The sequence below is a fragment of the Capsaspora owczarzaki genome (assembly GCF_000151315.2).
Source record: "Capsaspora owczarzaki ATCC 30864 unplaced genomic scaffold supercont2.1, whole genome shotgun sequence".
NCBI lineage: Eukaryota > Filasterea > Ministeriida > Capsasporidae > Capsaspora > Capsaspora owczarzaki.
The window spans coordinates 1,351,575-1,376,474 of record NW_011887292.1 but is presented as its reverse complement, the minus strand read 5'-3'; the positions used below and the strand labels follow the sequence as shown (position 1 = coordinate 1,376,474).

Below are 24,900 nucleotides of genomic sequence, written 5' to 3'. Positions count from 1 at the left end.
TTTTTGGGGGGGGGTATGTAGGGCGAACAACGAGCTCTTGAGGCAATTCTCTGGTTCGACATTGAATTCTGAACAAATCTCAAAATCTCAAACAGCAAAGGAAAAGAACAAGAAACAGCACCATAGTCTCAGACAGTGTCGTCATGGAATGCCCACGAGGTCTGCTTGGGGGAGGCGATGGCACGACGAACGTAGGTATCGTTGTCTGGTGGCCAAGACTTTTCAGGGCTGCTCGAGAGCATTGAGAGGAGCGACAGGCAGATGGATTGTACGGAAAGCGCCGGACTCCACTCGTTGTAGAGCACATTCAGCTACCAAAGTGCAACAAGCAAGAAGCACACAGAGGTGAGCAGCCAATCCAATTTCCAGTTTAGAGCAAAAGATCAAAAAACCTGTGTAGCTTGACAAGCTGTGCAAAACAAAAATCACGTACGCAAATGTGACCGTTGGAATAAATGTGTCCGTGCATGGGAATGTTGGGCCCTTCGAAGACGACCTCGGGTGCCTCCATCGGGTAGTTGTTGCCAAACCTGAAGCGCAATACAAAGTGCTCTCCGGCATACAGCGATCCGTCAGCGCCCTGAATGCGATTTTGATGTTGACAACAAGCACCCAAAAGCAAAATAACGGGATTGCCACATTATGTCAGCGTCGCATTGGCAAGCCACATAGTATCAAGTGAGCATAAAGCGAAATTGCTGTGTGGCATACAGTGAGATGAATGCGCCATTGATCAAGCCTGGTCGTGTTGTCCTCGAGCTTGACGCCCGTCGGCGGCGATCTCTGTTCAACCAGCAGCAGCGTCACAGCCAAAAGTCAGCGTCGGAGGGGCTGCTGAGGTTTCCCAAACGAAGCTGCAGCAGTTGTCACTGGCATTGCGAGACGGGATGATGACCCAATCGCCCCCCCCCCATGATGGACGCTTTCGTCACTGCAACACACAGCTGCCACTCCACCAGAGCAAACAAGCAAGAACGACAAGGAGGAGAGTGACTGCGAGAGTGGTACGAAGCAAGGGTCCCCCAAACCTGCAAGTCCAGCAGCTCCTTCTGCAGCCGGCGCGTGAATCTCCCAGCCATGTTGCACGTCTACCCCGCTCGTCCGTCTATTGTTGCTCCAAAAAAGTGCAAACTTTGGACTGCGTTGCTCAAAAATGGTTGAAAAGCAAATGGACTGATATATCGTTGCTGCATTGAAACGCAGACACCAGATACTGTCAAAACAACACAGCAGCAGCAGCAGCAGCAGTGCAGACCGGGTTTTGCTGTGCGTGGATTTTGAGAGAGCTCGTTCCAAGTCTTCTTCTTTCGTCACTTGTCCGAGTTGCTCTTGTTTGATTGTGATTATTTTTTGGCTTTGGGTCTTGGCAGTCTTCCATTTCGTGCTCATGCGTCAGTTCTGAGACGATCGGCAAAGCAAGCGAGCGCTCAGTCCCCGATTTTTCCCATCCCCACACACCTGTTACCGAGCGCCTCCTTGACGCTGGTCGACTGTATATTGCTGAACAAGTCTGCAGAGAACCCTGCATTATCCCCAGATGCAGGATGCCCAGTGAAGCAGACCAGCAACAGCAGCAGCGGCCGTCGCGGCAGTCAAGCTCAGAGCCAGCCAGACTCCCTCCATCTGAGCTGTCGCGATCGTCGGGATCATCGCGCAACGGCAGCCCGCAGCTCAAGAAGATGTCCACGCCGCCCATCACGTCGTACTTTGAGCCCAGGGCAAGCGTCGTCAGGAATATCGCCAGTCCCCGCCAAGCGCTCTCAGACGCTGCCACGAGCACCGTCAAGCGCGAGTCGCACTCCACGCTGGAGATTGGCGCCACAACCGCTGCTGGTGCTGCACCTGCCGGTGGTAGTGGTGGCATCAGCAGTAGCAATCGACACTCGCAGACCTCGTCTCTCGCACAACTGAGCGCGTCGTCGGGTTGGAGCTCGCTCTCATCCGTCACCTCCGCCATCACGGCTTCCGCAAGGCACGTCGGCAACGACGAGGAGGAGGAGGAGGATCCCGTTGCTCGTTACCGCCATCGAGATCGCATCGATAGCAGCGACGACGACACCGTGTTTCTATCACCCGTCAAGCTTGGCTCGACACTCAGTCACGCTCGCTCGCCCATCCAGGTGAGGAGCATACTGGCACCAACGTTTCGGTCCGTGCCCACAGTGCCAGTCACCGAAACACAAACTACAATCACAATCATCGACTCTTTTTCCGAGTCTTCTTCCAGCCGGATTCCGTTCCCACCCTTACTGCTTGCTGACGAGGTCCTTCCGCAGGCCCAGCAGCGTCATGCGCCATTTGACAACAACGTGGTGGCGCAGGCCGACAGCGTGTCTTCCACTGACCTGAACACACAGCACCATCTCTACGCCACTTTGGAGTCCATTGCTGATGGTTTATCGTGGGATTCCAAGGAAAAGGAAAAGGAAGCGCCTGTTGATCCATCTGGTGGTAAGCCTCTTGCAAATCTGCTTGCTGAGTTTGAACTGATGGCTTCTGGCCGTGTTTGGTTTGGTCATTCGCTGACGCTTGGCAAATTTTGGCACATGTTGCCATACACCGATCCACTGTAACTGTGCTCCTTGCAGCTCGAACCTTTTTGAATGCAGTCGATACGCTGCTTCAGTTTCAAGTCGTTCTACCATGGTATGCTTTGGTTGTTGAACAATTGCTCATCCGGCCCCCAGCTCTCACTTTGTGTGTTGCCTGTCCCGCTCCGTCATGTTAGGAGCTCCTATTATACACTCATCGAGATGCTCTTTGAGATCCCGCCCATGTTTGATGACATATCATGTCGCATTTTCTCGGCTCTATCTCGCCTGACTCTGCAGTTGACGACACCCCGAGGATGCGAGCAGGTTTGGCAAACCGAGCAGCACAGAGACCCTCCACACCGCACTCCGTCATTCCAAGAAAAGAACAAGGGTGTCCGCCGCGCACTCTTTCCACACGTGGCCGTACTGACAAAAATGCTCCAACGGCTGAAAAGCGATCACGCTGCACCGTCATTGAATCCCAGCGACCCAAAGCATTCAAGCAAGTGTCCTGGATCTGCGCTGTTCCTACAGTTTGTAGTCAGCACACTACACCGGGATGCCTCGATACGATCCAATCCACAAGGTATGGGGCCCAAAAGTTCAAGTCAACTCGTGCAGTATTGCTTGAAACGCCGGCTCATCCGTTTTGGGTTTGTTTTTCGTGAATTTGCTCATGTTGGCAGACAAATCGCTCCTGCACCTCTGTCTGACAGAGTGCAATCCAGCCGAACGACAAACGCTGGTTGAGGAATTTGACGCAGCCATATTCGGTGTTTGCCGTTGCCAATGTCGGCCTTGCGCACAACTTCTCATGCAACTGCTGCAGCAGGTGAGCTACGTGGCTTTTTGTTTGGCACCTCGTGGCACACTACGTGGCTTGTGTGCTTACAGCTGCGATTTTCACGGTTGGTATGTTCACTCGTCGGAAGGTGCGCGTCGTTTCCGAGAATACCTTCAAACAGACCTTGGAACGTGTTGCCAAAACCATGGCCAGTAAGCCTGGTGCCGTGGCCTTCAAGGAAATGATTGAGGTTTGTTTGTTTGTTTGCTTTTTTTTTTTTTTTTTTTTTTTGGGACACGGAATGTCCTGTGGATGAATTTGGATTGGATTTTCACTTGGCCTTTTTTTTGCCTCCTTGCTCTCTACAGGCTAGCAATGTCCAACTGGCAATGGAAATTGTCGATGCTGTGGTTCGGCCGGTGTTTCGCTTGGAAATGGCACTAAACCCACTGCTTTCGATGCCCATTTCACTCGACAAGTTGCTTCGATTCTATCTCAAAATCAAGCCGCTGTCCATCAACCCGTCCGACTCGCTAGCCCTCGAGAAGGAGCGTATGATTTACCTGACCTGTCTATCCGCCGCCATTCGCGCGCTTGTAGCCTCCCCGACATGCAGCCTACTTACGCCGCAAGGAATTCACAAGGAAGGGAAAAACGAGAGCTTGGCCCATTTTCTGTGCGCCGACGAGCGAGCGCCGCTGCCGCTCCACCTTTCGAAAACCTGGGCGATGGGCGCTGAGCATCCCGGCGCACTGACTGTGATCCGGCTGGCGCAATCGTTTCGACATGTAACTGCCTACCTACCTCCACCCAGTCCAGCGACTCCGAAAGCGCTTCGGCGGCACACGAGCAGCAGCCTCAACGATGTTATTGTTATTGACTGAGAAGCAAGCGCAGACTGTCGCATTGTTAGTTCATCACCTTAATACACCCCCCCATCGATATCTGAACTTTTAGCGGAAGTTGAAATCTGATCGAAACGAGCAATATGCTGTTTAGCTCGCGACGGCCCGCCGCACTCTCAATTTTCACAAGACCAGTGTGGTGCTGGCTGACCACACGAGATAATTTCCAATGCAACACACTAATTCATGATCATGTTTGTCATTTCAAGCAATTCTCATTCCTGGTTTTTTTTTTTCAGAATGAAGGCTGTGAGTTTTTTTTTTTTTTTTTTTTTTATAATTTATGATTTTTTTTTTTTTTTTTTTTTTGCTTTTTGCTCACGGATTTTCTCCTTTATTTTGCTGTCTCTCTGACATGCCGCAGTTCCTTGCCATTGCCGTCCTCGCCCTCGTGCTTGGCGTCGCCTCTGCTGCCCCCAACCACAAGCTGACCCGCAAGGTCCAGTCACCCGATGCCAACCTCTGCCCCGTTTGCGTACGTTTTTTTTTTTTTTTTTTTTTTTTTTTTTTCCCGTTTGCCATCGTCTCTGCGTCTTTCCGCTTCTCTGTCCGCGCCGCGTCGCTCGCTCTTTTTTTTCATGTTCTAGCAAGCCAGTGTTCTGCAATTCCCCCCGCACGTCTGCTTCAAGCCGAGTGCCTTTTTCCCTTTTCCCTTTTCGTCATTGTCGAGTCGTTCCGATCGATCTTTTTTGATTTTTTCTTTTTTTCTTTTTTCTTTTTGTCGCATTTTTTTTTGTCGGCTTCGTCTGTCTCCCACAGCGGGCAGCGGCAGCGGGCGGTGGTGGGTCGCATGCTCCTTGTCAGTATTTCTTGCAGTTGTGCTTGGGCCCCAAGCTGCCTCCCTTGCCGCTGTCTGTTTCGCTGTGACATCGTTGATTGCCAAAGAGCAAAAGCAAAAGAGCGCGTCTTTTTTATTTTTATTTATTATTTTTTATTTTGCAACAAATGATTTTTAACACTTTTTCGCTCTCTTTTTGTGGCTGCCACACGTTGGCTGCTTTGCTGCTGCTTGTCAAAGGCGCTCACTTTCGCTCACTTTTTGTTTCTGTTTTTTTTTTTGCTGCTGTTGCTGTTGTTTCGGAATAGGTCGAGTTTGCTGGCGATGCTCTGAACGAACTGATCAACATTGTAAGCCAAACAACAACAAACGCAAAAACACGCCATTCAAACAAAACAACAAGAAAACAAAACAAAACAAAAGAAAAACCAAAAACCCAGCCACTTTTGCATCGATGTCGGGTTGCTTTTGCTTTCCTTTGTGTGCAGAGTGGAAAGGGCGCGACGGTTTGTTGCAATGCATTGGAACATGCTGCGTCGCGCACATCTCGCTTTCCGACAAGTCGACGGAATGCATACTTGTCGACTTCCATTCGATTTTTTATGATTATTTTATCATTTTATGACTTTTTTTTTTTTTTTTTTTTTTGTTGGGGATGGATTTGATTTTTTTTTTTTTTTTTGCCATTTCGAACACTCTGCAAACACGAGGACACCCAGAAAAAAACGAACAGATGGACACAACTCGGCGAAAAATGATTCTTTGAACAGGGAAGGCAGAGCAAAGCTGAATGAAGAAGAAGAAGAAGCAGAAGAAGAAACAAACAAACAAAACGAAAAACAAAAAGCTGAAAAAAAAAAAAAAAAAAAGCTCCGCATTGAATCCCTTCATTTACACTTGAATCACCACCAATTAACCAAAATGGACAAAGCGCAGAATCAGAAAATCAAGCCTGCATTATTGAAATCTGACTCGGTTATGATCATCATCACGTTGACTTTGCTCAGGTCTTGAACGTCGGCGTTATTGGCAGCTGCGGCGAGGTCTGCGGCCTGCTCACCAACCGCACCCACAGCCGCGCTGAGGGCCTCGTCTGCGACCTGCTCTGCGACTACGTTGGCATCACCGAATTCATCAAGGCCATCGAGAAGGCCGACCTCGACCCCATCTACTACTGCGAGCTCCTCAACACTTGCGCCATCAACGACAACGGCGATGCCACCATCCGCTCGTTCACCACCTCCCCCGTCTCGGGCCCCCAGGGCACCACCTTCACCTTCGATCTTGACTGGTCCACCATCAACGGCACCGGCACTGGCGAGATTATCCTTGTTGTCCAGACTGTTGACGGTCTCCAGCTCGGCGACTCGTCCCTTCTTGAGGCCACCGCCCCCGGCGAGTACGTTAAGCGCTGGCAAGTCGATGCCAAGCCCGACCCCGACTGCGACCCCACCCAGGACGAGTGCGAGGAGTGGCTCCCCGGCCAGTACATTGTCCAGATGGCCATCTGCAACGGCGAGTGCGGCAGCAAGCACCCCCACTCGATGGTCTTTGCCCAGGCCCAGTCTTCCTTCACCCTCGTCTAAGCTTTTGTGATTGGAGGGGCGTGCCTGTCCACCTGTTGATTGGGGCGTACGCGTCTCTTTCTCTGTCGAGCCAAACAAATTAAAGCGGGGCTTGGTCGCAACGCGATTTTTGCGTTTCTAGTTTTTGATTTGTTTTTGGGTTTTCTGGAGATGCCGTGCGCTCCTGTCTTGTTGTGCTGCTGCACCCCCCTGTGATCCAAATTGAACGAGTTGATTGCAAGGACCCCCCCCCCCTGTGTGTTTTTAATAACTTTGCCAGCACAATCGCTGAAACGTACAAAAAAGCACGAGAAAAGTGAGCAAAAGGGAGGGAAAAAAAGACATGATCCACCACATACTGCGTTTTTTTTCTCTTATTCTTTTGCCATTTATCTCTCACTATTCGAGCACGCCTGCTGCACCTGCGTATTCATTCTCTTCTCATCCTGCCAGTCGTTGTTTTCAGCAGTGGATGCGTTTGGCCCAAACCGCGTCACTCTCTCGCTCGTCTTGGTCGTCGCTCACTCTCTCCTGCCGCCCTTCCTCACCGCCGCCGTCGCTGCTGCTGCTGCTGCTGCACAACACCGCCATCCAACCCACGTCATCACAGAGCCAGCTCGAGCTTGCCTTCCGCGCTTGTTCGTCTTCTGCTGCTCCTGCACGGCTACTCTCGTCGTACCGCTCCAGCTCGTTCCTCCCTGCGCCTGCCGCCCGCCCGTCCTGCTCGGCTCGCTTCCCTTCATCCACTCTCATCCCTGTGAAGAACGCCTGCCCAGTCATCGCAGCGTCCCACTCCCAGCCTCTGCCCTCCTTCACCTCGACCTCTGCCACTTTTACAACTTTTGCCGCCGCCGCCGCCGCTGCCATGACTTCTTCCGCCAAGGACACGACGCCGCTGCTTGCCGACCTTCGCTCGCTGTTTTCGAGTCCCACCGTGCTCGGCGCGGGACAGGCTCCGATTGACGCCTTCTGGATTCCGTCCGAGGATGCGCATCAGGTACTATACGAGTCTCGGCTCGTTGCATGTTCATGTGTGCGAGCATTGCTTTTGAATACTCACCATGTTTGTGTCATTCTTTATTTGCTTTCAGAGCGAGTACATTGCTGACTGCGACAACCGCCGTGCATTCATCTCCAACTTTACTGGATCTTCAGGTAACTGCCCTTTCCCTCCCCCCCCCACACCGCCCTTTTTTGCCATTTTGTGTTGAATGGATAAGGCAAAAAAAAAACGCGAGTCATCTTGGTACTTTTTGGTCGAGGTGTTCTCGATTGCTCACGTACAACTGTTTTTTTTTTTTTTTTTCTTTCTGTTTGGTTGTTTTTGGTCTTACCAAATCGCTCAGGGTTTGCGATCGTCACACGCGCCGAAGCTACTCTCTGGACTGATGGCCGCTACTTTTTGCAAGCGGCCCAGCAGCTTGATGCAAACTGGACGCTCAAGAAGCTCGGCCTCCCGGACTCTGAAAAGCAGCACGAGTTTTTGGCCAAGGTGCTGCCTGCCGGCTCGCGTGTCGGCTGTGATCCCTTCCTGCACTCGACGCTGAAAGTACGTGCACTCTTCTTTCTTCATTGCGACTCTTTGTCTGAGCTGCAACTCGGTTGACGACTATGTGCTTCCCGTGGAAGAATGTTCAAAATGTTTGCCGTTCTCACATCCTCGACTTGTTTTTTCCCACTTGCAAAAAAAACAAAAACAAAAATAGTACAACAAGCTGCGCAAAGACCTCCAAACTGTGGGCTTGGAGCTCGTGTCGGTGGTTGCCAATCCTGTCGACATGGTCTGGAAGGACCGCCCTGCCCGTCCGAAAAATCCCGTGTTTGCGCTCGACGAAACCGCGTACGCTGGGGCTACCGTTCAGAGCAAAGTCGGTGAAATCAAAGCCAAGCTGACCGAGCAACGCGCCGCTGCCATTGTGTTCTCCGCGCTGGACGAGATCGCTTGGCTCTTCAACCTGCGCGGTTCTGACATTGAGTGCAACCCAGTGTTCTTTAGCTATGCCATCTTGCACGTCGAGCACGGCGCGTTCTTGTTTGTCGACGAAAGCCGGGTTGAATCGGCTGCCAAGCAGCGCCTCCAGACCCAAGGTGTGACTCTGCTGCCTTACGACGCCATCGCCTCCAAGGTTTCCGAGTTTGCTGCCGGAGGCCAGCGCGTGTGGATTCCTAACGTCTGTCCGCAGGCGCTTGCTAGTTTGGTGAAGAAGGTGGGTGAGAGATGGTGTCAAAAACGCAACCGCACATTTGGGTTTTAATTTTGAGACTCACTTTTTGATTTTTGTTTTGTTGGCATTTTGCCATTCCACAGGCTTCGCAACTGAAGGCGGACTCTCCCGTCGAACTCGCGAAGGCAATCAAGAATGCGACAGAGCTCGAAGGCATGCGCCAAGCCCACATTCGCGACGGCGCTGCTCTGGTAACAAACGCTGTGCTTTGTTTTTTTCAGCATGGAGCTCTTTTTGTCTCATTCTTTTTTTTTTGCAATTTGTACAGTGCGGCTACTTTGCCTGGCTCGAGAATCAGCTGAACAGCGGCAACACATCCCTGACCGAGGTGACGGCCGCTGACAAGCTCGAAGGGTTCCGACGTGTGCAAAAGGACTTTTTCTCGCTCAGCTTCCCCACCATCTCCTCCTCTGGGCCAAACGGTGCCATCATTCACTACCACCCAGAGGCTGCTACCTGTCGCAGCGTGTCTCTTGCCGAGCTCTATTTGTGCGACTCCGGTGCGCAGTACCTGTACGTTTCCCTTTCCTTTGTTTGTTTGTTTTCGGCACCTTCGTTTGAGCCTTGTTCCGTGAGACGCTGACTTTCAACGCATGGACACTTTGCACGATGTAGCGACGGCACAACAGACGTGACGCGCACGCTGCACTTTGGCACGCCTTCTGCTCATCAACGCGAATGCTACACGCGCGTGCTCAAAGGCAATGTCCAGCTGTCTCTTGCCATTTTCCCTGTCGGCGCGACCGGTACGATTTTCCGATTTGATCTTGTCCCACTACTAACGCGATGGAGTTTGCTCCCAGCATCGTTCATTTGCTTGACCCCTTTTTTGTTTTGTTTTGTTGTCATTGTTTTTGATTTGGTTTGGCCTTCGGCTTTCTCAATTGCGGTTGCACGGCTCCATCTCTAGGCCAAAACCTCGACGTCATCGCCCGTCGTCCGTTGTGGGACATTGGCCTGGACTACCGCCATGGAACTGGGCACGGCGTTGGCTCCTTCTTGAACGTGCACGAAGGCCCTCACCGCATCAGCGCAGTCTCAGTTGCCGACGCCGTTGGTCTCAAGCCTGGCATGGTTGTCACCAACGAGCCTGGCTATTACGAGGACGGCGCGTTTGGCATTCGCATCGAGAACGTGATGGCAGTTGTTCCGCACACGGCGCGTTTCAACTTTGGCAACCGCGGCTACCTTCGTTTTGAAACACTGACCATGGTATGATTTCGTCTATGAAATGGGAGCCAATAGGTTTGTATGTTGTCTAATAACTTGCTTGTTTTGTTTGTTGCTTTCAACTTCTAGGCTCCGCTTCAATCCAAGCTCATTGTGAAGGAGCTGCTGACTCCCGAAGAGGTCGAGTGGATCAACGCCTACCACGCCGAGGTTCGCGAGAAGGTTGGCTCTGCCCTCAAATCGGCGGGCGACTCGCTTGGCTACGAGTGGGTGATGAAAGAGACTGCCGCACTCTGAACTTCTGCGCATTGCCAATTCGACGGGCCGTTTCGCATACTGCCACCCTTTGTCAATTGCTAACAATACAATCTCATGTTGGTACGAAAAAGAACTGAAAAAAAAAGCACTAGATCATGAATCAACTTGGAACAAACAGACAAACAAACAAACAACAAAACAAGTAAAAAACGAACCAGAAATCAACAACACCAGAGGAGGCTTTTCACGCGTTATGCTTGGCCAGTGCGCTCTCAAACGTGACAATCAAGCTCACGAGTTGGTGCATGGTCAAATCCCATGCCTCCTTGTACCACCTATCAAAAGCAGGCAAGCAAGAAAGGAACAAAACCAAATGAACAAACAAATAACAACAACAAGGACAACAAGAACAACAAGAACAAAACAAACAATGCTTTGGCTCAAAAAACAAAGCCACGACCAGCACAATTGCGCAAAAGCTCGTACCTGTCGGCATCGGAAACATCCGCCGCATCTGCCAAGCGAGCTTGTGCGTTGTGCAGCTGCCTGAGTGACTCTTGCAAGACACCAACTGGCGCAGTGGCCATGGCAGCCTCAGACATGGCAACGGTGGCCAGAGTGCGCTCGACTTCGTCGATGCACGTTCCAAACAACAGACTGTTGCAAATCAAAACGAAAAAAAAGGCGTCAGAACAAGCCCATCAGAATCGCTCTCGCTGGTTGTTGCGGCAATCAATCACCACGGTAAAAAACAAAAAACAAACCTCTGTTGAACGGCTTCGAGTTGTGCCTCGGTATTCTGGAAGCGACCAAGCACCTCGTACATGCGTTTCTACAAAGCCACACACGCACACACACGCACACACGAATGAGCAATTGTCTCCTCCCCCCCCCGCCCCCGCCTCCCCACCTTTGAATCTGTCGTCTCGCAGTCAGTCTCGTACCATTTTCTGCAGCTTCATCATCTTGACGCGGCGTGTCACGGAAGTGGCGTGCGCCTTGAGATTGTCAAGCGCACGATCGTTGATGATGGGTGTTGCGACCGTGTACGACAAGAGTGCCGGGTTGAGCTCGACAGGGACGCGCGAGTAGACGGTCGAGGAGCTTGCACAGCCCGCTGGCAGGGAAGGCGACCGTGCTGCAATGGTTTCGGACACGCGGAAGCGGTTGTCCGAGAGGAAGGGAGTTGCTTCTTTGGTGAGTTTGGTGAACTTTCGGTTTTGCCGCTCTTTGAGCGACTCGTCAAAGAACAGCACTTCAAAATCGCTGGGCGGGCGTTCCATGCGATCAAGCGTAAATTGCGAAAAGCTTTGCGTGTCTAGAACCTGTGCCACAAACGGCCGCAGCTCCTTGTCGTGGCTTGCGAGGAAGGCTTCCTTGTTAAACCACTCTTCGCCCGTGCTGTTGTCGTCATCAAGCTCTGGCGTGTTGAGGAATTGCCGGTAGTTTTTGAGAATCGTCAACATGATTCGCAGGAAGGCTTTGCGCACGCCAGCGGGCACAAATGCAATGCGGCACGAGGACGTCACAAAAGCCATGCACTTTTTGTGGCAGGCAATGCTGCAGCGCTCGCACTCGAGTGCCTGGCGAGCATTGATGCCCGTTACATTGCCGCTGCAGTACACGCAGGTCTTGACCTTTGAGTTGAATTTCTTGGGTTCAAAGATGTGATCGCGCATGTATGTGGCGTCATTCGACGCCGGGTTGTACTCGTGTTTCTCCGAGAACGCCGCAGTTGGAGCAGACTGGTCGGTAGAAAAGTAAAACAGGGAAGAAGAAGTAGAAGACGTAGAAGAGGCGGACGATGGCGAAACTGCACTGTCTGATGCAGCGCTTGTCGGGCTTGCCTGGGCAGCAGCAGCAGCGGCGGCCGCCGCAGCTGGTGTTGTTGTGGACGCTGGCCCACTGCCCACAAACATGGTTTGCGGGCGAACACCACGAAGAGACGCTTGGCGGGCTGGCGGCGGCGGCATGGGCGCCGCAGAAGCCGGAACAGCAGCAGAAGCCGGCGCGGCAGGAGGTGTTTGCGTGGCCGCGGGCGCGTCTCCAATGCCGCGAAGGCGTTCGCGGACTGTAAGCGGCATGGACACCATCGTGTGACGATTTGCTCGCGAGAACGAAGGGTTGCCGGAGAGGTTTCGAGGGCTCACAGGCGGTGGGAGTTCGGCCGGCGCGGGCGGCATTGGCGTGCTCAGGCACACTCCTGGCGAGATGGGATCTTTCATGTACCGAGCGACAATATCGGTGATGGAATCAAACACCCGGCCACCGCACGAAAACTGTGCGCCGACTGGTTCAATGCGAAAGTGAGAAACGCTCTGTGCGTTGAGCGAACCGGACTCAACGACATCCACGCGACGCAGCGAGATGGTGAAGGCTCCGGCTTTCGTCTGGCTCTCGCGCACCAAAAAGCTCCCTTTGACGCCCGTGGAGATGAGCATGTTCTCAGCATCGACGGCAGAAATCTTGCCGTGAAGCCACTCCGACATCGGGGGCGTCGTCGATTGGGGTTGGACTAGTGGCGATGATGCTGGTGGCGAGGATGCTGGTGGCTCGGGCGCAGCAGGCGCCGGCGATGCATCCGTTGGCGCCACTGCTGGCGGTCGGCGAACGGCTGGGCTCATGCGCGGCTTGGCAGGCTTGGGTGGGCGGGCATCCGAATCGGCAGGAGTGCCGTCACCACTGCTGATCGAGCTCGATGTCAGCGAAGCAGAGTTGTCTGCGAGGGTGGCTGACGACGGGGAAGTTGGCACGGCAGACTGTCGGGCGGGTGCACTCGGCGGAGGAGGCGGCTGTCTGCTTGGAGGTTGTTTGGTCACATCAAAGGAAGGCGAGAGGCTACCAGAGGTTGGTGCCAGAGTGTGGCGCCACTTGTTTTCCCGGACTGAAGCCTGCGGCGTCGAATCAACATTTGCGTTGGCCGATGAAGTTGCCAGTGGAGCGGAACTAGCAGGCTGGCCGAGTGCGGCAAAGCTCGACGGTGCGGACAGTGGTGTTGTGCTATTAACAGGAGTGGAAGAGGTGGATGACGAGGCAGATGTTGACGCAGGCGATGTGCTGGCCGAACTGGAAAGAATGCCTTCCACATTCAGCCCTGGTTGGGTGCGAACGCGAGCTAATTCGGGTTTCCGTCGAAGCTTGTCACCTTTCGGAATGATGGAGTTTTTGGGAAGATCGTTGGCAGGACGATAGCTGTCCAATCCATCGGGGAAGGCGAGGTCGGCCGTCCGCGGCGTGGCGTCTGCGTTCAACAGCTCTGCGTCGAGCCGTCCAAACAAGTTGGCGTGTGCCTGCTTGAGTTTGTGCAGGAGGAGCTTTTCGAGCACAGGCGGGAGTACTGGGATGAGATCAGCAGGCGCAACCTGGTCGTCAAAGCCCATGGTCTCTCCGCTTCCTGTGCTCGTCGAGACCGTATTGGCGTCCAAGTCCACTTTGATGATGTCGTCCGCGGGAAGCGGGAGCGGCCGGAGTCTGTGATACAAGAGCAGAAACACGCAAAAAAAAAACAACAACAAAAAAACAAACAACAAAGAAACAAGCCGAAAGGGGCGAGCATGAGCAAATGCGCACGACCAAAGCACAGCCAAAGCGATGGAAGAAACAAAAAAGAAAAAAAAACTCACGCCCCAGGCAGGCCAATCACAAACGGCATCGGCGCTTCTAGCACAGACACCATGGCGAACGGCAGCACAGGAATGTAGACGTGTTGCCAGTGGAAAGGATACAACAGCTGCGATAGTGTGTCCACACAAGCGTGTAGAAGCGAAAGGTTGTCCGAATAAAACACAATCTTCCGTTCGAGCAGCATGCATCCGAAAAGTTTGACAATGTTCGGCAAGTCGAGCGACTTGAAGAGCAATTCGATTGGCAGGTCGGCAATCAGCGGATAGTAATCGTTGACTGCAGGACGCGACACAAAAATGTCTGTATCTCCGAGAGACAGCTTGACCTCCATCTTGCCAGGTGGTGGCAATGGGACTTCATAGCACATGTGCACAAAGTACCGTTCTAATGGCACATCCAGTCCTTCTGGGCGCTTGAGCATGCAAAAGATCTACGGTTTCAGCAGAGATTATTGTGCGCACATGGTGATGAGCGAGAGAAGACAAGCAAGAAACAAGCTATAGCAAAAAGAGAGAAAAAAAGCAAAAAAAAAAAAAGAGCAAACACCGAAACGCTGCTCGCAAACCTCACCTTCTTAAGATAATCGCCAAACACAGAATACAAAGGCCAGTGGGAAATTGTGCAAATGCTTTTCGGAGCAAGCACGCGAGATGCGACAAGGGGCTGGGTGGTCATCCCCACAGCCTTTTGCCGAAAATCACGATACAAGAGGACCTTTTCACGCGAATCCTCCAAGAGCTGCGCAATCTGGGCGATCTCGGCTTGAACAACAACAGAGCCGGGCTGTGAGCGCTGCATTGCAACCAAATCGCGCTGTTTTTCGTCCAGGCGCGCGGCAATGCCTTCCTCCAGTTTGATTTTGGCTGACATTGCCGCCAACGTCCGGGCGCGCTTGGCCGCTTGCGCCTTCTCCCAGACGGCCATTCGCTCGCGTAGCACGGCAAGTGTCTTGTCATCTACTTGCTCGTAAAAGGTCAAGCAGCAGCCGTGCAGGCGCGTCCCGCTAATCTCAGTGAGAACAAACGTGTGAAATTTGGGCGGAGGCACGACGTGAACGAGCGAAATGCCCGGCATGGTTGCATCGGCGTCCGAGCTTGCGTGACTATCGAGCGCAGCGGTGGACGCCGAAATGGACGCGGACGCAGTGCTTCCAATTCCGCTGTCGCGCGACGCATTGCTGCTCGTGGAGAGATTGGACCCGCGACGTGCCCCGGACGGGTCTGCCTGGTGACTGCTGCTGGTCGGCGCCTCAATCTCGTGCAAGAAGGCGCGAGATGGAAAGCAAAACTGCTCAATCGACAGCGGAAACGGGCTGTCTGCATGGTCTTCAGCGGGGAACCGGCACAGGAGCGCAGGCTGGTAGCCGACCCGAAGCGGAGCAATGCCATCCGCACCGGCAGCAAGGACGGACGACAGCGACGAGGACGACGACGAGGTCGACAGCTCTGACGCGGCGCCACCGTTGTTGACGCTGACCTGGCTTGAGGCGGCCGACATGGATGAAGGGTGGATGGATGTTGCATTGGAGTTGCTTCGGCTTGGCGCAGCGCTGCTCTCCTGGCTCGAGTTGCCGCTGCCCGCTGCACTGGCGCCATTGCTGCTACCGGCACTGTCACTCGCGGCTTCAGCAGCAGTGGTAGTGGTGGTGGCGGTGGTGGGAGTGGTGGTGGTGCCTGTGGCAGCAGCAGCAGCAGATGATGATGATGATGATGATGATGGTGATGATCGAGGCGGGCGAACTGGTCTCGCTGTTGCTGCTCCTGCCCCTGCCCCTGCTGCCCCACTTCCAAGGCCAGGGACGGCAGCGGCCCCAGCAGAGAGGCCGGGACTCGTCTCTGAAAGCTGCTCGGCGGCCGCAGGGTCGGTCAGCGGGTCCGGGTCGCCGACCTTGGCCAGGGCGTCCGTCTCGGCGGCTGCAGCAGCATTGGCCGCGGCTCGCTCCTCCTGCTCGAGCTCCGGGATGCTGACCGCGATGAGCTGGCTGTCGAGGCCGCAAATCGTCACGTAATCCACAAAGCGCAGCGGCCACCCGAGCTCAACACGCTCACCAACTGCGTGTTGGCTGTCGTTCATTGGGATTCAGCCGCGATGCGTTTTGTTGTTTGGATTTTTTGGGAAAGAAAAAAAAAAGAAAAAAAAAAAAGAAAAAAAAAAGAATAAAAACAATAAAAAAATCAGACGAAAGAAGCAATAAGGAAAAAAAAAAACAAAACAAAGAATGAACACCAGAGCCGCGTGGTGGGGACTTGTAGTCGTTGTAGAGCGAAGATCTGTCAAAGTACACTGAGCTTGGAAGAAGAGATCGAAGACGACGGAAGAAAAAAAAAAAAAAAATAAAAATTCAGAACAACAATCAGGAAAAAAAAAATTGACCTTGTCGATCGCTCTGTAATGCTCAATACACGCAGCACAAACAAAGAAACCCTCCACGCGAAACACTTCAGGCAAAGTCTGCGCCTACTGACGGAAACGCAGCACGAATGATTCAACCATGCCCTCGGGAGTGGCCGGGAAGACGTTCAGCTTGACATCATCGCCTTCGCATGTGGTCTGAGCTTGAACAAAGTCCTGGGTTTTGTTTTGATTCAGTTTGTTTGAGGTGAGCCACAAGTGGGGGAACGCGGCTCGAGTTTGTTCAAATCCAACCTACCTTGCGCGGCTTCTTGTTCTTGAGCACAGCTTCACGCAGACGCAGGAAGGGCTCGGTCACAGAGGTAATGTCTGGTATCGATTCAATAAGAAAAGAAAACAGAAAAAAAAGTGAGCAATCCTTTCATAAAGACGCGAGCGAGCGGCAAAAAGACATTTTCCTTCAATAAATAATCTTACCGCTGTACATGGCCTTTCCAGCTTCATAGTCGGCCGTGGCACGATAGATCATGATGCGCAGCAAAAAGTTGCGAATCGCAGGCAGACCGACAGACAGAATCTTGGATCGGTCGAGCTTGATGGTGATTTGGTGCTCGGCGAGCTTGGACTCGTCGATGGTCAGCAAACCTTCGCCAGCATTCACCATGGCACGCATCAAGGCAAAGCGCGCCTGCATGTGCGCCTGGCGCCACTGATTGTTCTCGGGCGTCCAGAACTCGAGCGCACGGATGCCAGCGCGAGCCATGCTCAGCCAGTTGATGTCTGTTCTCGCCTCGCACAAGGGACAATGGGCAACCACCAGTCAGCACACTTTTAGCAATCAAAGCCAAACACTGCAGCACGGGCACTGACACGAAATGTCATGGACAGCGTCGGCTGTTGCACCAGGATAGCCAAAGATCGAGAGCACGGTCGGGTTGACACAGAGCACGAGACCAACAGCCTCAGCGCGGCATTCTTCAAAGGACGAGCCAAAGACGGGGAACTTGGAGTCATAGGTGTCACCAGGGCCGTAGAACTTGGTGACGGCACAGTTGCCGCCGTTCTTGGGCACTCCGGCCTCCCAGCACGTGAAGGCAGGGAGCTTGACCTTGTCGACGTCAAAGTTGAACTTGCCGTCGGCCCCCTTCATGAGCAGCTTGCCGCTGCCATGCCCCAGCAGCTCGTGCAGACCGACTTGCACCTCGAACGCATGGGAAACCAAGTCCTGGAACATGTCCTGCTCATCTGCCGCGATGAACGAAATGGGCTCACCGTCCGGGGCGAGATTGGCCGAAAGCACGTTGGACATGCTGACGTTCTTGAAACCTGCAGGCAAAGGGGACAGAGGGTGAGACGTGTGAGACGTGTGAGACGTGTGAGACGAAACGGCCACCATGCACGGATTTCGCCGGTACCAATCTCGCATACCTTCCGTCTGGCGAATGTCGTCAAAGTTGGGAATGTTAATTCCTGCAGGAATGCCATTGCCAGCGTAGCCGAGCACTTCCAGCGCGGTAAAATCGGGTCGCATGAACCGATCCTTCTCGAGGTCCTTGCCCCACGGCAGCAGCGCCAAAAACGCCTCGGCCTATTAGTCAGCCAAGAAGAAAACAACAGTGAGAAATCACGAGAAAGGAGCCGAACGAGTACAAAAACCCCAAACCAAACCAAACCAAACCAAAACCAAAACAAACAAACAAACAAACAAACAAAAAAAGCACAAACCTCCTGAACCAGGGTGGCAAACTTCTTGCTCGTTTCCTTGTTGACCATAGCAACAAAGCCGTCATACTCGGCACGAACGCCAATCGGATCGCTGCGGAGGCGGGGGGGGAGGGAAGAAGACATGACCACCTTCAGAACACACAAAGGTGGACGCTCTTGTTTCTCCCCGAGCGACGACTTACCGATACGTTTCGACAAAGCCCATGTTGAGCTCGACGACTGGCCCGACATCCTTAATCCACGCGCGCTGAGAATCCTTGAACGCCTCAATGTCACCCGTCCTGCAAACGTAGCAAAACAAAAAAAAAAATTCCAGTTTGCTTCGCACGTTGCCTCCACACCACAACAGTAATATGCGCCATACCGCCCCTCGCAGCACACACAAACACGAGGCACATATAGTCACACACGTACGTGAACGTCTCAATGTACTTGGCGATCATCACGCGCTGGTGGTCGTTGGCAGCGTGCTTCAGGGCCTGTTGCAGATGAGCAACAACCTCCTTGAGGATGGCGCTGTGGTCACCGTAGGTCACAGTGATGGAGGCGCCTTTGAACTCGTGCGTCTTGGGCTCGCGGGGCTCGACCGAAGCAAGCCGCAGCTCGAGCGCAAGCGGCTTCTCGCTTGTCACAAACAACCGCGTGTTGAGCACCGAAAGTCCAGTCTGCTGGCAGAACTCTTGCACCAGATTGATCTGGTCTGTCGTAATGCCAGCCGAGTAGTAGCCCGAGACGCCCTTGCCATCGACAGCAAGACCGCGCTCGTTCGTTTCGCAGCTGTAAATCGCTTCGAGCGTCTGGCCGAGCAACGTGGTCAGCTTGGAGCGCAGGGTCGCGTCGGCATCGTTGCTGGCGACTGCCAGAACGGCGTGCTTGAACTTGTCCTTGTCCAAACGGGGCTGCAAGGCCACCGAACATGGTCAGGCATTTCGTCCCATTGGATCAAACGACATGGCTTCTCCCGTTCTCCCTCACTCACCACAAACTTGGAGTCACCGAATGACAAGTAGTTGCCAAAGTTGCCAAAGAACAGCGCCGGGTAGTTGATAAAGTTGAGCCAATCTTCGTCGCTGAGAGCGGCAGCCGACTTGACTTGCTCGACCGTCTGCCGTTCAAGCAATCAACAACAACGAATTCGAATTCGAGCATGAGCAACATGTGGATGAGACGACGATTCCGGTCAAAGTGATCGACGCAAGTGGGGAAGGGAGGCGACAAGCCAAGCCGTTTCATGCGCATTGCATCGATCGCAGTCATCAGTCGTCGTACCTTGGCGGAGAACAGCGTGATGAAGAGTTCAAAGATGCGAGCGGCGTCGTGGTTCATCTGGTGCAGACAGATCTTGCCTCCCGCCCAGCACGCTGCAGAACAACAAGGCAGACAGAGGTCGAGTTCAGTTCAGTTCAGTTCAGTTCGTTTCAGTCATCAGTCACACCATCGCTGTTGCGTTTTACCACGCGACAGATGGTGGGCGTAGAGCTTCTCCTGCTTGGACAGGCAGTTGAATGCTTGCTCGACTTCGAGCTTGACGAGCGGGAGCTTGGCGGGAACGAGATGCTCTTCAGAAACCATGTTGAAAAGATGGAACTTCAGCAAAAATGAAGAATGAATCACTACGAAGCTCAAAGCCCGGAGCAACGTGCACAAGTATTCAAGTGACACACAGCACGCACACACACATACATACATACCACACACACAAACTCAAACATACGAAAGGATCTCAAACAACAGACAGCCGGGGCAATTTTCAAAAAATGTTGGGCGTCGCGCCAAATTGTCCACTCTGCTTGGCATCCCAATAGCCGCCTCGGTATACCCAGAGAACTTCCTTCGTATCGCGGTCTGCTCGGCGCGTAAACCACTTGGGAATCCACGGCTGCTGTGCCACCTCTCGCTGTCTCCGCGCGGCACGTTGCTTCTCTTCCAGGCGCAGCTTCTCCTGTTTTGTTTTTCACAAAGTCAGCGTTGAGTCGAATGGATGTCCTGGTGACACACTGCACAGCGTGACACTTTTGAAAGACACCACAAAGCAAAAACCAGAATGACGCCAGATAATGCACAAGCAACAACTCACCTGGGTTCCATTCGCCAGATCGCCCACTTCCATCAGACGCTGATCAGGACGCAAACGCGAGTCCGTGGGGCACAGTCCAGGCTCAAGCTCGTTGAGCTGCATGGAAAAATCGGTAAAGCCAAAGTAGCTTCGGATGCTGTTGGAGCGGCGAGGCACAACTTTCCACAGCTCGATGGTGCGCTTTGGTTGATCCACCGGCTGTTCAAACGTAGGAAGGGGGTTGGGGGGGGGAGAGATGTTGCGAGCCCGAAAATGCGCGCGAGTGAGTGAACTGGCAGACAAAGCCAAAACAACCCAACAAACTCTGTCGTACCGAAGCAACCAGAGAGCCATCCCAAGTGCCAGAGATGGTCATGACCTTGTTGCCGCGATGGTCGAAAACACCGCCACGCACGTTCTTAAAGTCCTTGCCAACCACATGCCACGGCTGGATGGTCAGGACAGCGCGATCGCCTGTGAGGTGATTGCGCACGGTAATTTCACCTTCCTACAAAATAAAATCACAGCGAACGCACAATAAAACACCAGATCCACACCCCCTTTCCAAGTTCCACGGTCCAAACACACACACACACACACACACACACACACACACACACACACACACACACACACACACACACACACACACACACACACACACACACACACACACACACACACACACACACACACACACACACACACACACACACACAGCGCCACACGTACATGATCAATCCAAAGCTTGCCGACAATCATGTTGTGGATTGTTGTCACGGGCTTGGTCCAGGAATAATGCTCGCCGTGCATCTTGAGCTTGAGATGCACAGGGCCTTCGGGGTTGACCTTGAGGTACTGGCCGCGGAACTTGGAGCCGAGGCGGTATTCTTGCCAGCACTCCCACTCTGGGGCGTCGCAGTGGCACGCGCTAATCGGCGGGTGATGGCTGACTTGCTCGGACAGGTAACGCCAGCCGCGGCCTCGGTCCTCGCGCACACACTCGTACGTTTCTCCAAGCAAGGGGTTGAACGGCTTTCCGGTGCTGTCGAGAGAATAACGAACCAAAACAAAAACAAGGCAAAGATCAAGTCCTTACCAAAAGCCATCGCTCGCCGTGTTGTGCCCAACCCCCCCCCCCGCCCACACAACAAACCACGACAGCAACAGCGCGTCGGCCTTACCGGCCTTCGGATGTAGCGTAGGCCGTCAGCGAAAAGGCGGCAACGAATGCAAGCCGCTCGAAGGGATTGTCGCTGGCCGATGCCCGATCGAGCATGCTGGCGTACTCAAAGTCCTCGACAAGACGCTGGAGCAGGGACAGTGGCTCGTTAAAGTCGATTGGCATGGCGATCTTGCTGAGATCCTTGCCGATCGAGTTCTTCATGACCGACCAGAAGCTCGGGCTGACCTTGATGTCTGCCATCGGAAGCTCGGAGCGGCGCTGTTTGCGTGTCTTTTTGTACTTTTCAAGGAATCCTGCCGTTTGTTGATGCCAATCACACCGTCCCATGCATGTGTACAGTGAGCTGCATTTGGTCACATTTGCGGTCAGTGAGTTGAATCCGAGAATTGCGGTGACTAGCCTTCGCTCTCTCTCTCTCTCTCTCGCTCTGTGCCCTCCACCACCTGTGCTCCTATGAAAGACGATTTCGACCCGTCCAACTCGCTGCTACCAAAAGCAGCGGAACTTGCAAAAAACAAAAAAAAAAAAAAAAAAAAAATAAAAAGTAGGAATCAAAATCCAATTTTGACCTGGTTCAGCTTCACCAGAGAGAGAGAGACATGGCGCAGAGTGAGAGACGCACTGACCTTCGACGCCCGCTGCTTCAAGCATGAGGGTGGTCTGGGACTCGGCCGTCTCGGCCTGGAACGCGTTGAGGTCGTTGAGGTCGTTCGCGCTTGGATTGATGGCAATTGAGTTTGGACTCTCTTCCATTGCCGGCTGCGCCTCGTCGTCAACGCGGTCTGCGTCGCTGATGATGCCGGCGTTGTCCTCGGCGTCCTCGAACTGTAGCAAACACACAAGAGCCACCCGTTCACCATTCGACCCAAAACACAAATGTCAGTGTCAGAGGGGGCGGTCAAGCAGGCAGAACCCGGAAGCGCGATTGCTGTACAATTTCGTCGTTGTCGTCGTCCGCCATTCTTAACAAGTGATACAATCAAATAATAAGAGACTGCGCACACTACTCATTGCACAATACTGTACAAGCTTGAAATAGGAAAGAGTGCTCTAGCCTGACTGCACTGTAGACTGATCACACAATCTTCAAACAAATTCAACAATCCTTTTTTTACCAGGGGGGGTGCCAAAATCAGTGCAAAAGCAGTGTGAAGATGATCCGGACACACACAATCGGCTTGACCCTCGAAGGTGGGACGCCCGTTGTGTGTGCAGGGATTGTCGGGGTAGAGCCACACTCTTTATCTAGTTTTCTTTTTTGATTATTGACGTCTCTTCGCTTTTTCCATCAACTTCCATGTCTGGCGCCGACAAACTCCGCGAGCAAGCGATTTGTGAGCGATGCACTGAGCGCAGCGATGGACGCATACTCACCGAGCTTTGGAGACACTCACCGAGAAACCTTTTTCTTTTCTTTTTTTGGTCGTTTGAATGCCTATAGTCAGCATCGGGCTTTTGAAAGCCCCAACCTCCCGCTACTTGAGTCGCAGGGACCGTGATCTCGTTGTCCAAACCATTAACGAGCTGATGTCGGCCTGGAAGCTTGCCGAACGCCCGCCCGAACAAGAAAAGGTCTCCGCTTGTCAAGCCGACGAGCGAACTGCAGAAGAAAACCAGCTCAACCTAGAGGCTTCAATTCCCAATTGGAAAAGGTCTCATTTCAACCATGCTCCAGACCGCATCACAACTGAGATGGATCATTGCGCACCGCACGTCTCAGACACTGTGCAGGTGGATGCTTGGTCGTTTGTCGTTGGTTTTTACAGCTACGACGATCTTCAGAGCTTGTACTCGAAACCAGAGTGCCACCCGGACATCTATCACGAAGATGGAGGCATTGCGATGCATTGGCCAAGCATTGGAGCGATTGTCGAGTTCGAGGCCAGTGGGGAGGTTGGTGCTTCGCTCGTTCGGCTGCCGAGCAAGTCCGAACAACTCATCATTCCCAAGCAGAATCGAACCAACACTGTCAACCAGCTGCTCAGTTTCATCTCTCCGCAGCTTTTGCAGCATGGGGCTGCGGTTCTGGACAAGCTTCGAGTTCAAGCTTCCAAAAGTCCCGCGATCAAGCACTTTTAGACCTTTTCCCAACCTCCTCCTTGCTCCAGTGTGCTCTCATGAATTTTTAGTCTCAATAGGCCGTCGTAATTTCACTTATTTTTTGAAGCCTTGGAACTTGGTGTTGATGTTGAAGAGGTCCTGCAACGGTTCCTATTGAGACTAAAGATTAATTCGGACATACTAGAACAAGGGCAATGCAGAAGAAGGAGGTCGGGAATGGGTCTAAAAGTGAGCGGGGATGGGTGAAAGGGGTTTGAGCTCGTTCACGTCACTTGGCAACTTTTGATGCGTAGTTTGTCACGCAACGCCCAATTCTCCTGCGTTGTTTGTATCTCGTGAAAGGTTTCCGTGCTGAGAAAACAGTGCGTGGCTTGTTCAAAATGCAAAGCCCGAACTAGGATGAACAGTCTTCGGTTTTGGTTGTTTTCCTTTCTTGTCGAATGTCGTACAGCCAAGACCGCCAAGAGTTTTCTGTTCGGCGACCGCTCTCGCCCACAGCTGCAGACCGTTCTCCGAGCGAAGTCCAGCACCCTCGCTTGGAGCAACTGCCGCCGGCCGCGGTCGGGCGAGAAAGGCTGGAGGCCGAGATCGCCGGATTGAACACAACACTGGCGGACAGCCAAGACCGTCTGCGCCACTACGAGCGCCTTGAAGCGACTGCACACGACGCAGGAAATATCGCAGAGGCACAGCTTTATGCGAGTTCTGCGCAGAGTGTGCGTACAATGATCAACACTATGACGGCCACCAAAGCTCAACTTTTGCTTGCCACGGCAATTGCTCGACCAGGTATGTCAGCCTTGTCCAGTTCTTGGTCTTGCACATGGAGCCTCACTATCAATGTGTTTGCGCGTGGTTGTTGTCCGTCCGAATGACAGATCATCAAGCACTTGTAGCTCTTCAAGAAGAAAATCGGCGGCTTAGGATCCAACTTCAAACACTTGCAGAAGAAAATCGGCAGCTTAGAATCCACCTTCAAGGCGAGCTTCCGTGTGAGTATTGTTCTCTCTGTTTGGAGGTTTCGAGACTGAGAGCAGCGCTGCTTGCTCACATTGTGACCCCGGGTTGGTAGTGGACGACGAGCTTGCCAGATTTTGGCGCGCGCTTCATCGTGGCGAGGTGAACGAGCAGCGACTCGAACTTGAGAGTGTCAGCGTACTGTTCCTAGTTCTTCCTGCAAACGTGTTCTGGCTGGGCGATCCTAATTTTGGTTCAGTCCTCATGGTTCGCGAGAGCTACGAAGGACTCTTCGACGTGATCACCGACGCAGAAAACGCGCGTTGGAAGCGATGGATTGTCACTGGCAACCCTGGAATCGGCAAGACAGCCTTCTCGGCGTACTTTTTGTACCGCATCTTTCGGCAGAACAGGGAAAACAATGTTTCGTTGCCGCTTTTCTATGAGCCGGCTGCGGGAAACTTCCCGGAGACGACGCGCTATCTTTTGCGTGCCGATGGGTCTGCTTGTCGGGTCTCGATGGACATTCTCCTCGACGGACCAGTCTGGCTCATTACAGATGCCCACTCCCCAAGTGGCTACGGCACCGCTAAAGTTCTGCTCGTCACAGTCCCGTTCCGCCCAATTTACAGGGACCTTCAAAAGGCGCACGGTCGCTTGCTGTTGATGCCGGTGTGGTCAGAACTCGAGATCGAGGCTTACTTGCAACGGTCTGCAACA

At 53.2% G+C, this 24,900-nt stretch overlaps 8 protein-coding genes across 9 annotated transcripts; 4 read left to right on the top strand and 4 right to left on the bottom strand.

Annotated features, from left to right (window-relative positions):
* Positions 1-5: 5 nt before the first annotated feature.
* On the bottom strand, positions 6-1,164 carry CAOG_00411 (ubiquitin-conjugating enzyme E2 W). Its single transcript, XM_004365225.2, has 4 exons — positions 1,029-1,164; positions 712-783; positions 434-580; positions 6-311 (listed from the first exon to the last, which is right to left on the bottom strand). The coding sequence occupies exons 1-4, from the start codon at positions 1,077-1,079 to the stop codon at positions 129-131; spliced, it is 453 nt and encodes a 150-aa protein (XP_004365282.1). The 5' UTR covers positions 1,080-1,164; the 3' UTR covers positions 6-128.
* Positions 1,165-1,380: 216 nt separating this feature from the next.
* Positions 1,381-4,268, top strand: CAOG_08404 (hypothetical protein). Its single transcript, XM_011271673.1, has 6 exons — positions 1,381-2,451; positions 2,589-2,646; positions 2,729-3,120; positions 3,221-3,366; positions 3,467-3,568; positions 3,687-4,268. Exons 1-6 carry the CDS (start codon positions 1,545-1,547, stop codon positions 4,200-4,202), a joined length of 2,121 nt encoding a protein of 706 aa, XP_011269975.1. The 5' UTR covers positions 1,381-1,544; the 3' UTR covers positions 4,203-4,268.
* A 163-nt stretch (positions 4,269-4,431) lies between these two features.
* On the top strand, positions 4,432-6,851 carry CAOG_00408 (countin2). The gene is made up of 4 exons (XM_004365222.2): positions 4,432-4,472; positions 4,588-4,698; positions 5,310-5,351; positions 6,009-6,851. The coding sequence occupies exons 1-4, from the start codon at positions 4,464-4,466 to the stop codon at positions 6,585-6,587; spliced, it is 741 nt and encodes a 246-aa protein (XP_004365279.1). The 5' UTR covers positions 4,432-4,463; the 3' UTR covers positions 6,588-6,851.
* A 112-nt stretch (positions 6,852-6,963) lies between these two features.
* CAOG_00407 (xaa-Pro aminopeptidase 1) lies at positions 6,964-10,347 on the top strand. Its single transcript, XM_004365221.2, has 9 exons — positions 6,964-7,563; positions 7,658-7,721; positions 7,913-8,115; positions 8,273-8,773; positions 8,875-8,982; positions 9,060-9,304; positions 9,407-9,537; positions 9,702-10,003; positions 10,091-10,347. The coding sequence occupies exons 1-9, from the start codon at positions 7,039-7,041 to the stop codon at positions 10,256-10,258; spliced, it is 2,247 nt and encodes a 748-aa protein (XP_004365278.2). The 5' UTR covers positions 6,964-7,038; the 3' UTR covers positions 10,259-10,347.
* Positions 10,282-15,955, bottom strand: CAOG_00406 (hypothetical protein). Its single transcript, XM_004365220.2, has 6 exons — positions 14,414-15,955; positions 13,843-14,273; positions 11,164-13,690; positions 10,984-11,051; positions 10,706-10,876; positions 10,282-10,554 (listed from the first exon to the last, which is right to left on the bottom strand). Exons 1-6 carry the CDS (start codon positions 15,914-15,916, stop codon positions 10,464-10,466), a joined length of 4,791 nt encoding a protein of 1,596 aa, XP_004365277.1. The 5' UTR covers positions 15,917-15,955; the 3' UTR covers positions 10,282-10,463.
* Positions 15,956-16,158: 203 nt separating this feature from the next.
* On the bottom strand, positions 16,159-19,545 carry CAOG_08403 (hypothetical protein). Its single transcript, XM_011271672.1, has 11 exons — positions 19,375-19,545; positions 19,190-19,281; positions 18,900-19,025; positions 18,335-18,819; positions 18,103-18,201; positions 17,921-18,011; positions 17,624-17,783; positions 17,066-17,521; positions 16,673-16,975; positions 16,494-16,564; positions 16,159-16,411 (listed from the first exon to the last, which is right to left on the bottom strand). Exons 1-11 carry the CDS (start codon positions 19,490-19,492, stop codon positions 16,301-16,303), a joined length of 2,112 nt encoding a protein of 703 aa, XP_011269974.1. The 5' UTR covers positions 19,493-19,545; the 3' UTR covers positions 16,159-16,300.
* On the bottom strand, positions 19,508-22,147 carry CAOG_08402. Of its 2 annotated transcripts, none has more exons than XM_011271671.1 (7): positions 22,097-22,147; positions 21,789-21,987; positions 21,161-21,505; positions 20,709-21,021; positions 20,311-20,484; positions 19,998-20,195; positions 19,508-19,862 (listed from the first exon to the last, which is right to left on the bottom strand). In XM_011271671.1, exons 3-7 carry the CDS (start codon positions 21,487-21,489, stop codon positions 19,671-19,673), a joined length of 1,206 nt encoding a protein of 401 aa, XP_011269973.1. In that variant the 5' UTR covers positions 21,490-21,505; positions 21,789-21,987; positions 22,097-22,147; the 3' UTR covers positions 19,508-19,670. The 2 variants fall into 2 exon arrangements, with proteins under 2 accessions (XP_011269973.1, XP_011269972.1); XM_011271670.1 differs by having other exon boundaries at positions 21,161-21,455.
* A 312-nt stretch (positions 22,148-22,459) lies between these two features.
* Positions 22,460-23,241, top strand: CAOG_00403 (hypothetical protein; the record flags this gene model as incomplete). The annotated part of the gene is made up of 2 exons (XM_004365217.1): positions 22,460-22,496; positions 22,604-23,241. The coding sequence occupies 2 exons, from the start codon at positions 22,460-22,462 to the stop codon at positions 23,239-23,241; spliced, it is 675 nt and encodes a 224-aa protein (XP_004365274.1).
* Positions 23,242-24,900: the final 1,659 nt, after the last annotated feature.

Coding starts and splice junctions, on each gene's coding strand:
- CAOG_00408 (XM_004365222.2), top strand. Junction 4,699..5,309: donor CCAACCTCTGCCCCGTTTGC/GTACGTTTTTTT, acceptor GTTTCGGAATAG/GTCGAGTTTGCTGGCGATGC. Junction 5,352..6,008: donor TGAACGAACTGATCAACATT/GTAAGCCAAACA, acceptor GACTTTGCTCAG/GTCTTGAACGTCGGCGTTAT.
- CAOG_08404 (XM_011271673.1), top strand. CDS start 1,545: ATGCCCAGTGAAGCAGACCAGCAACAGCAGCAGCGGCCGTCGCGGCAG. Junction 2,647..2,728: donor TTTCAAGTCGTTCTACCATG/GTATGCTTTGGT, acceptor CCGTCATGTTAG/GAGCTCCTATTATACACTCA. Junction 3,569..3,686: donor CCTTCAAGGAAATGATTGAG/GTTTGTTTGTTT, acceptor TGCTCTCTACAG/GCTAGCAATGTCCAACTGGC.
- CAOG_08403 (XM_011271672.1), bottom strand. CDS start 19,492: ATGGTTTCTGAAGAGCATCTCGTTCCCGCCAAGCTCCCGCTCGTCAAG. Junction 18,012..18,102: donor GGCTTTGTCGAAACGTATCG/GTAAGTCGTCGC, acceptor CCGCCTCCGCAG/CGATCCGATTGGCGTTCGTG. Junction 16,976..17,065: donor CGCTGTCCATGACATTTCGT/GTCAGTGCCCGT, acceptor AGGCGAGAACAG/ACATCAACTGGCTGAGCATG.
- CAOG_00407 (XM_004365221.2), top strand. CDS start 7,039: ATGCGTTTGGCCCAAACCGCGTCACTCTCTCGCTCGTCTTGGTCGTCG. Junction 7,564..7,657: donor CGTCCGAGGATGCGCATCAG/GTACTATACGAG, acceptor ATTTGCTTTCAG/AGCGAGTACATTGCTGACTG. Junction 8,116..8,272: donor TCCTGCACTCGACGCTGAAA/GTACGTGCACTC, acceptor AAACAAAAATAG/TACAACAAGCTGCGCAAAGA.
- CAOG_00406 (XM_004365220.2), bottom strand. CDS start 15,916: ATGAACGACAGCCAACACGCAGTTGGTGAGCGTGTTGAGCTCGGGTGG. Junction 14,274..14,413: donor TTGGCGATTATCTTAAGAAG/GTGAGGTTTGCG, acceptor CTGAAACCGTAG/ATCTTTTGCATGCTCAAGCG. Junction 11,052..11,163: donor TGATGAAGCTGCAGAAAATG/GTACGAGACTGA, acceptor GTGGCTTTGTAG/AAACGCATGTACGAGGTGCT.
- CAOG_08402 (XM_011271670.1), bottom strand. CDS start 22,123: ATGGCGGACGACGACAACGACGAAATT. Junction 21,456..21,788: donor TGAAGCAGCGGGCGTCGAAG/GTCAGTGCGTCT, acceptor AACAAACGGCAG/GATTCCTTGAAAAGTACAAA. Junction 20,485..20,708: donor GCAAGCTTTGGATTGATCAT/GTACGTGTGGCG, acceptor TTTATTTTGTAG/GAAGGTGAAATTACCGTGCG.
- CAOG_00411 (XM_004365225.2), bottom strand. CDS start 1,079: ATGGCTGGGAGATTCACGCGCCGGCTGCAGAAGGAGCTGCTGGACTTG. Junction 581..711: donor AATGGCGCATTCATCTCACT/GTATGCCACACA, acceptor AATCGCATTCAG/GGCGCTGACGGATCGCTGTA. Junction 312..433: donor ATTCCAACGGTCACATTTGC/GTACGTGATTTT, acceptor GCACTTTGGTAG/CTGAATGTGCTCTACAACGA.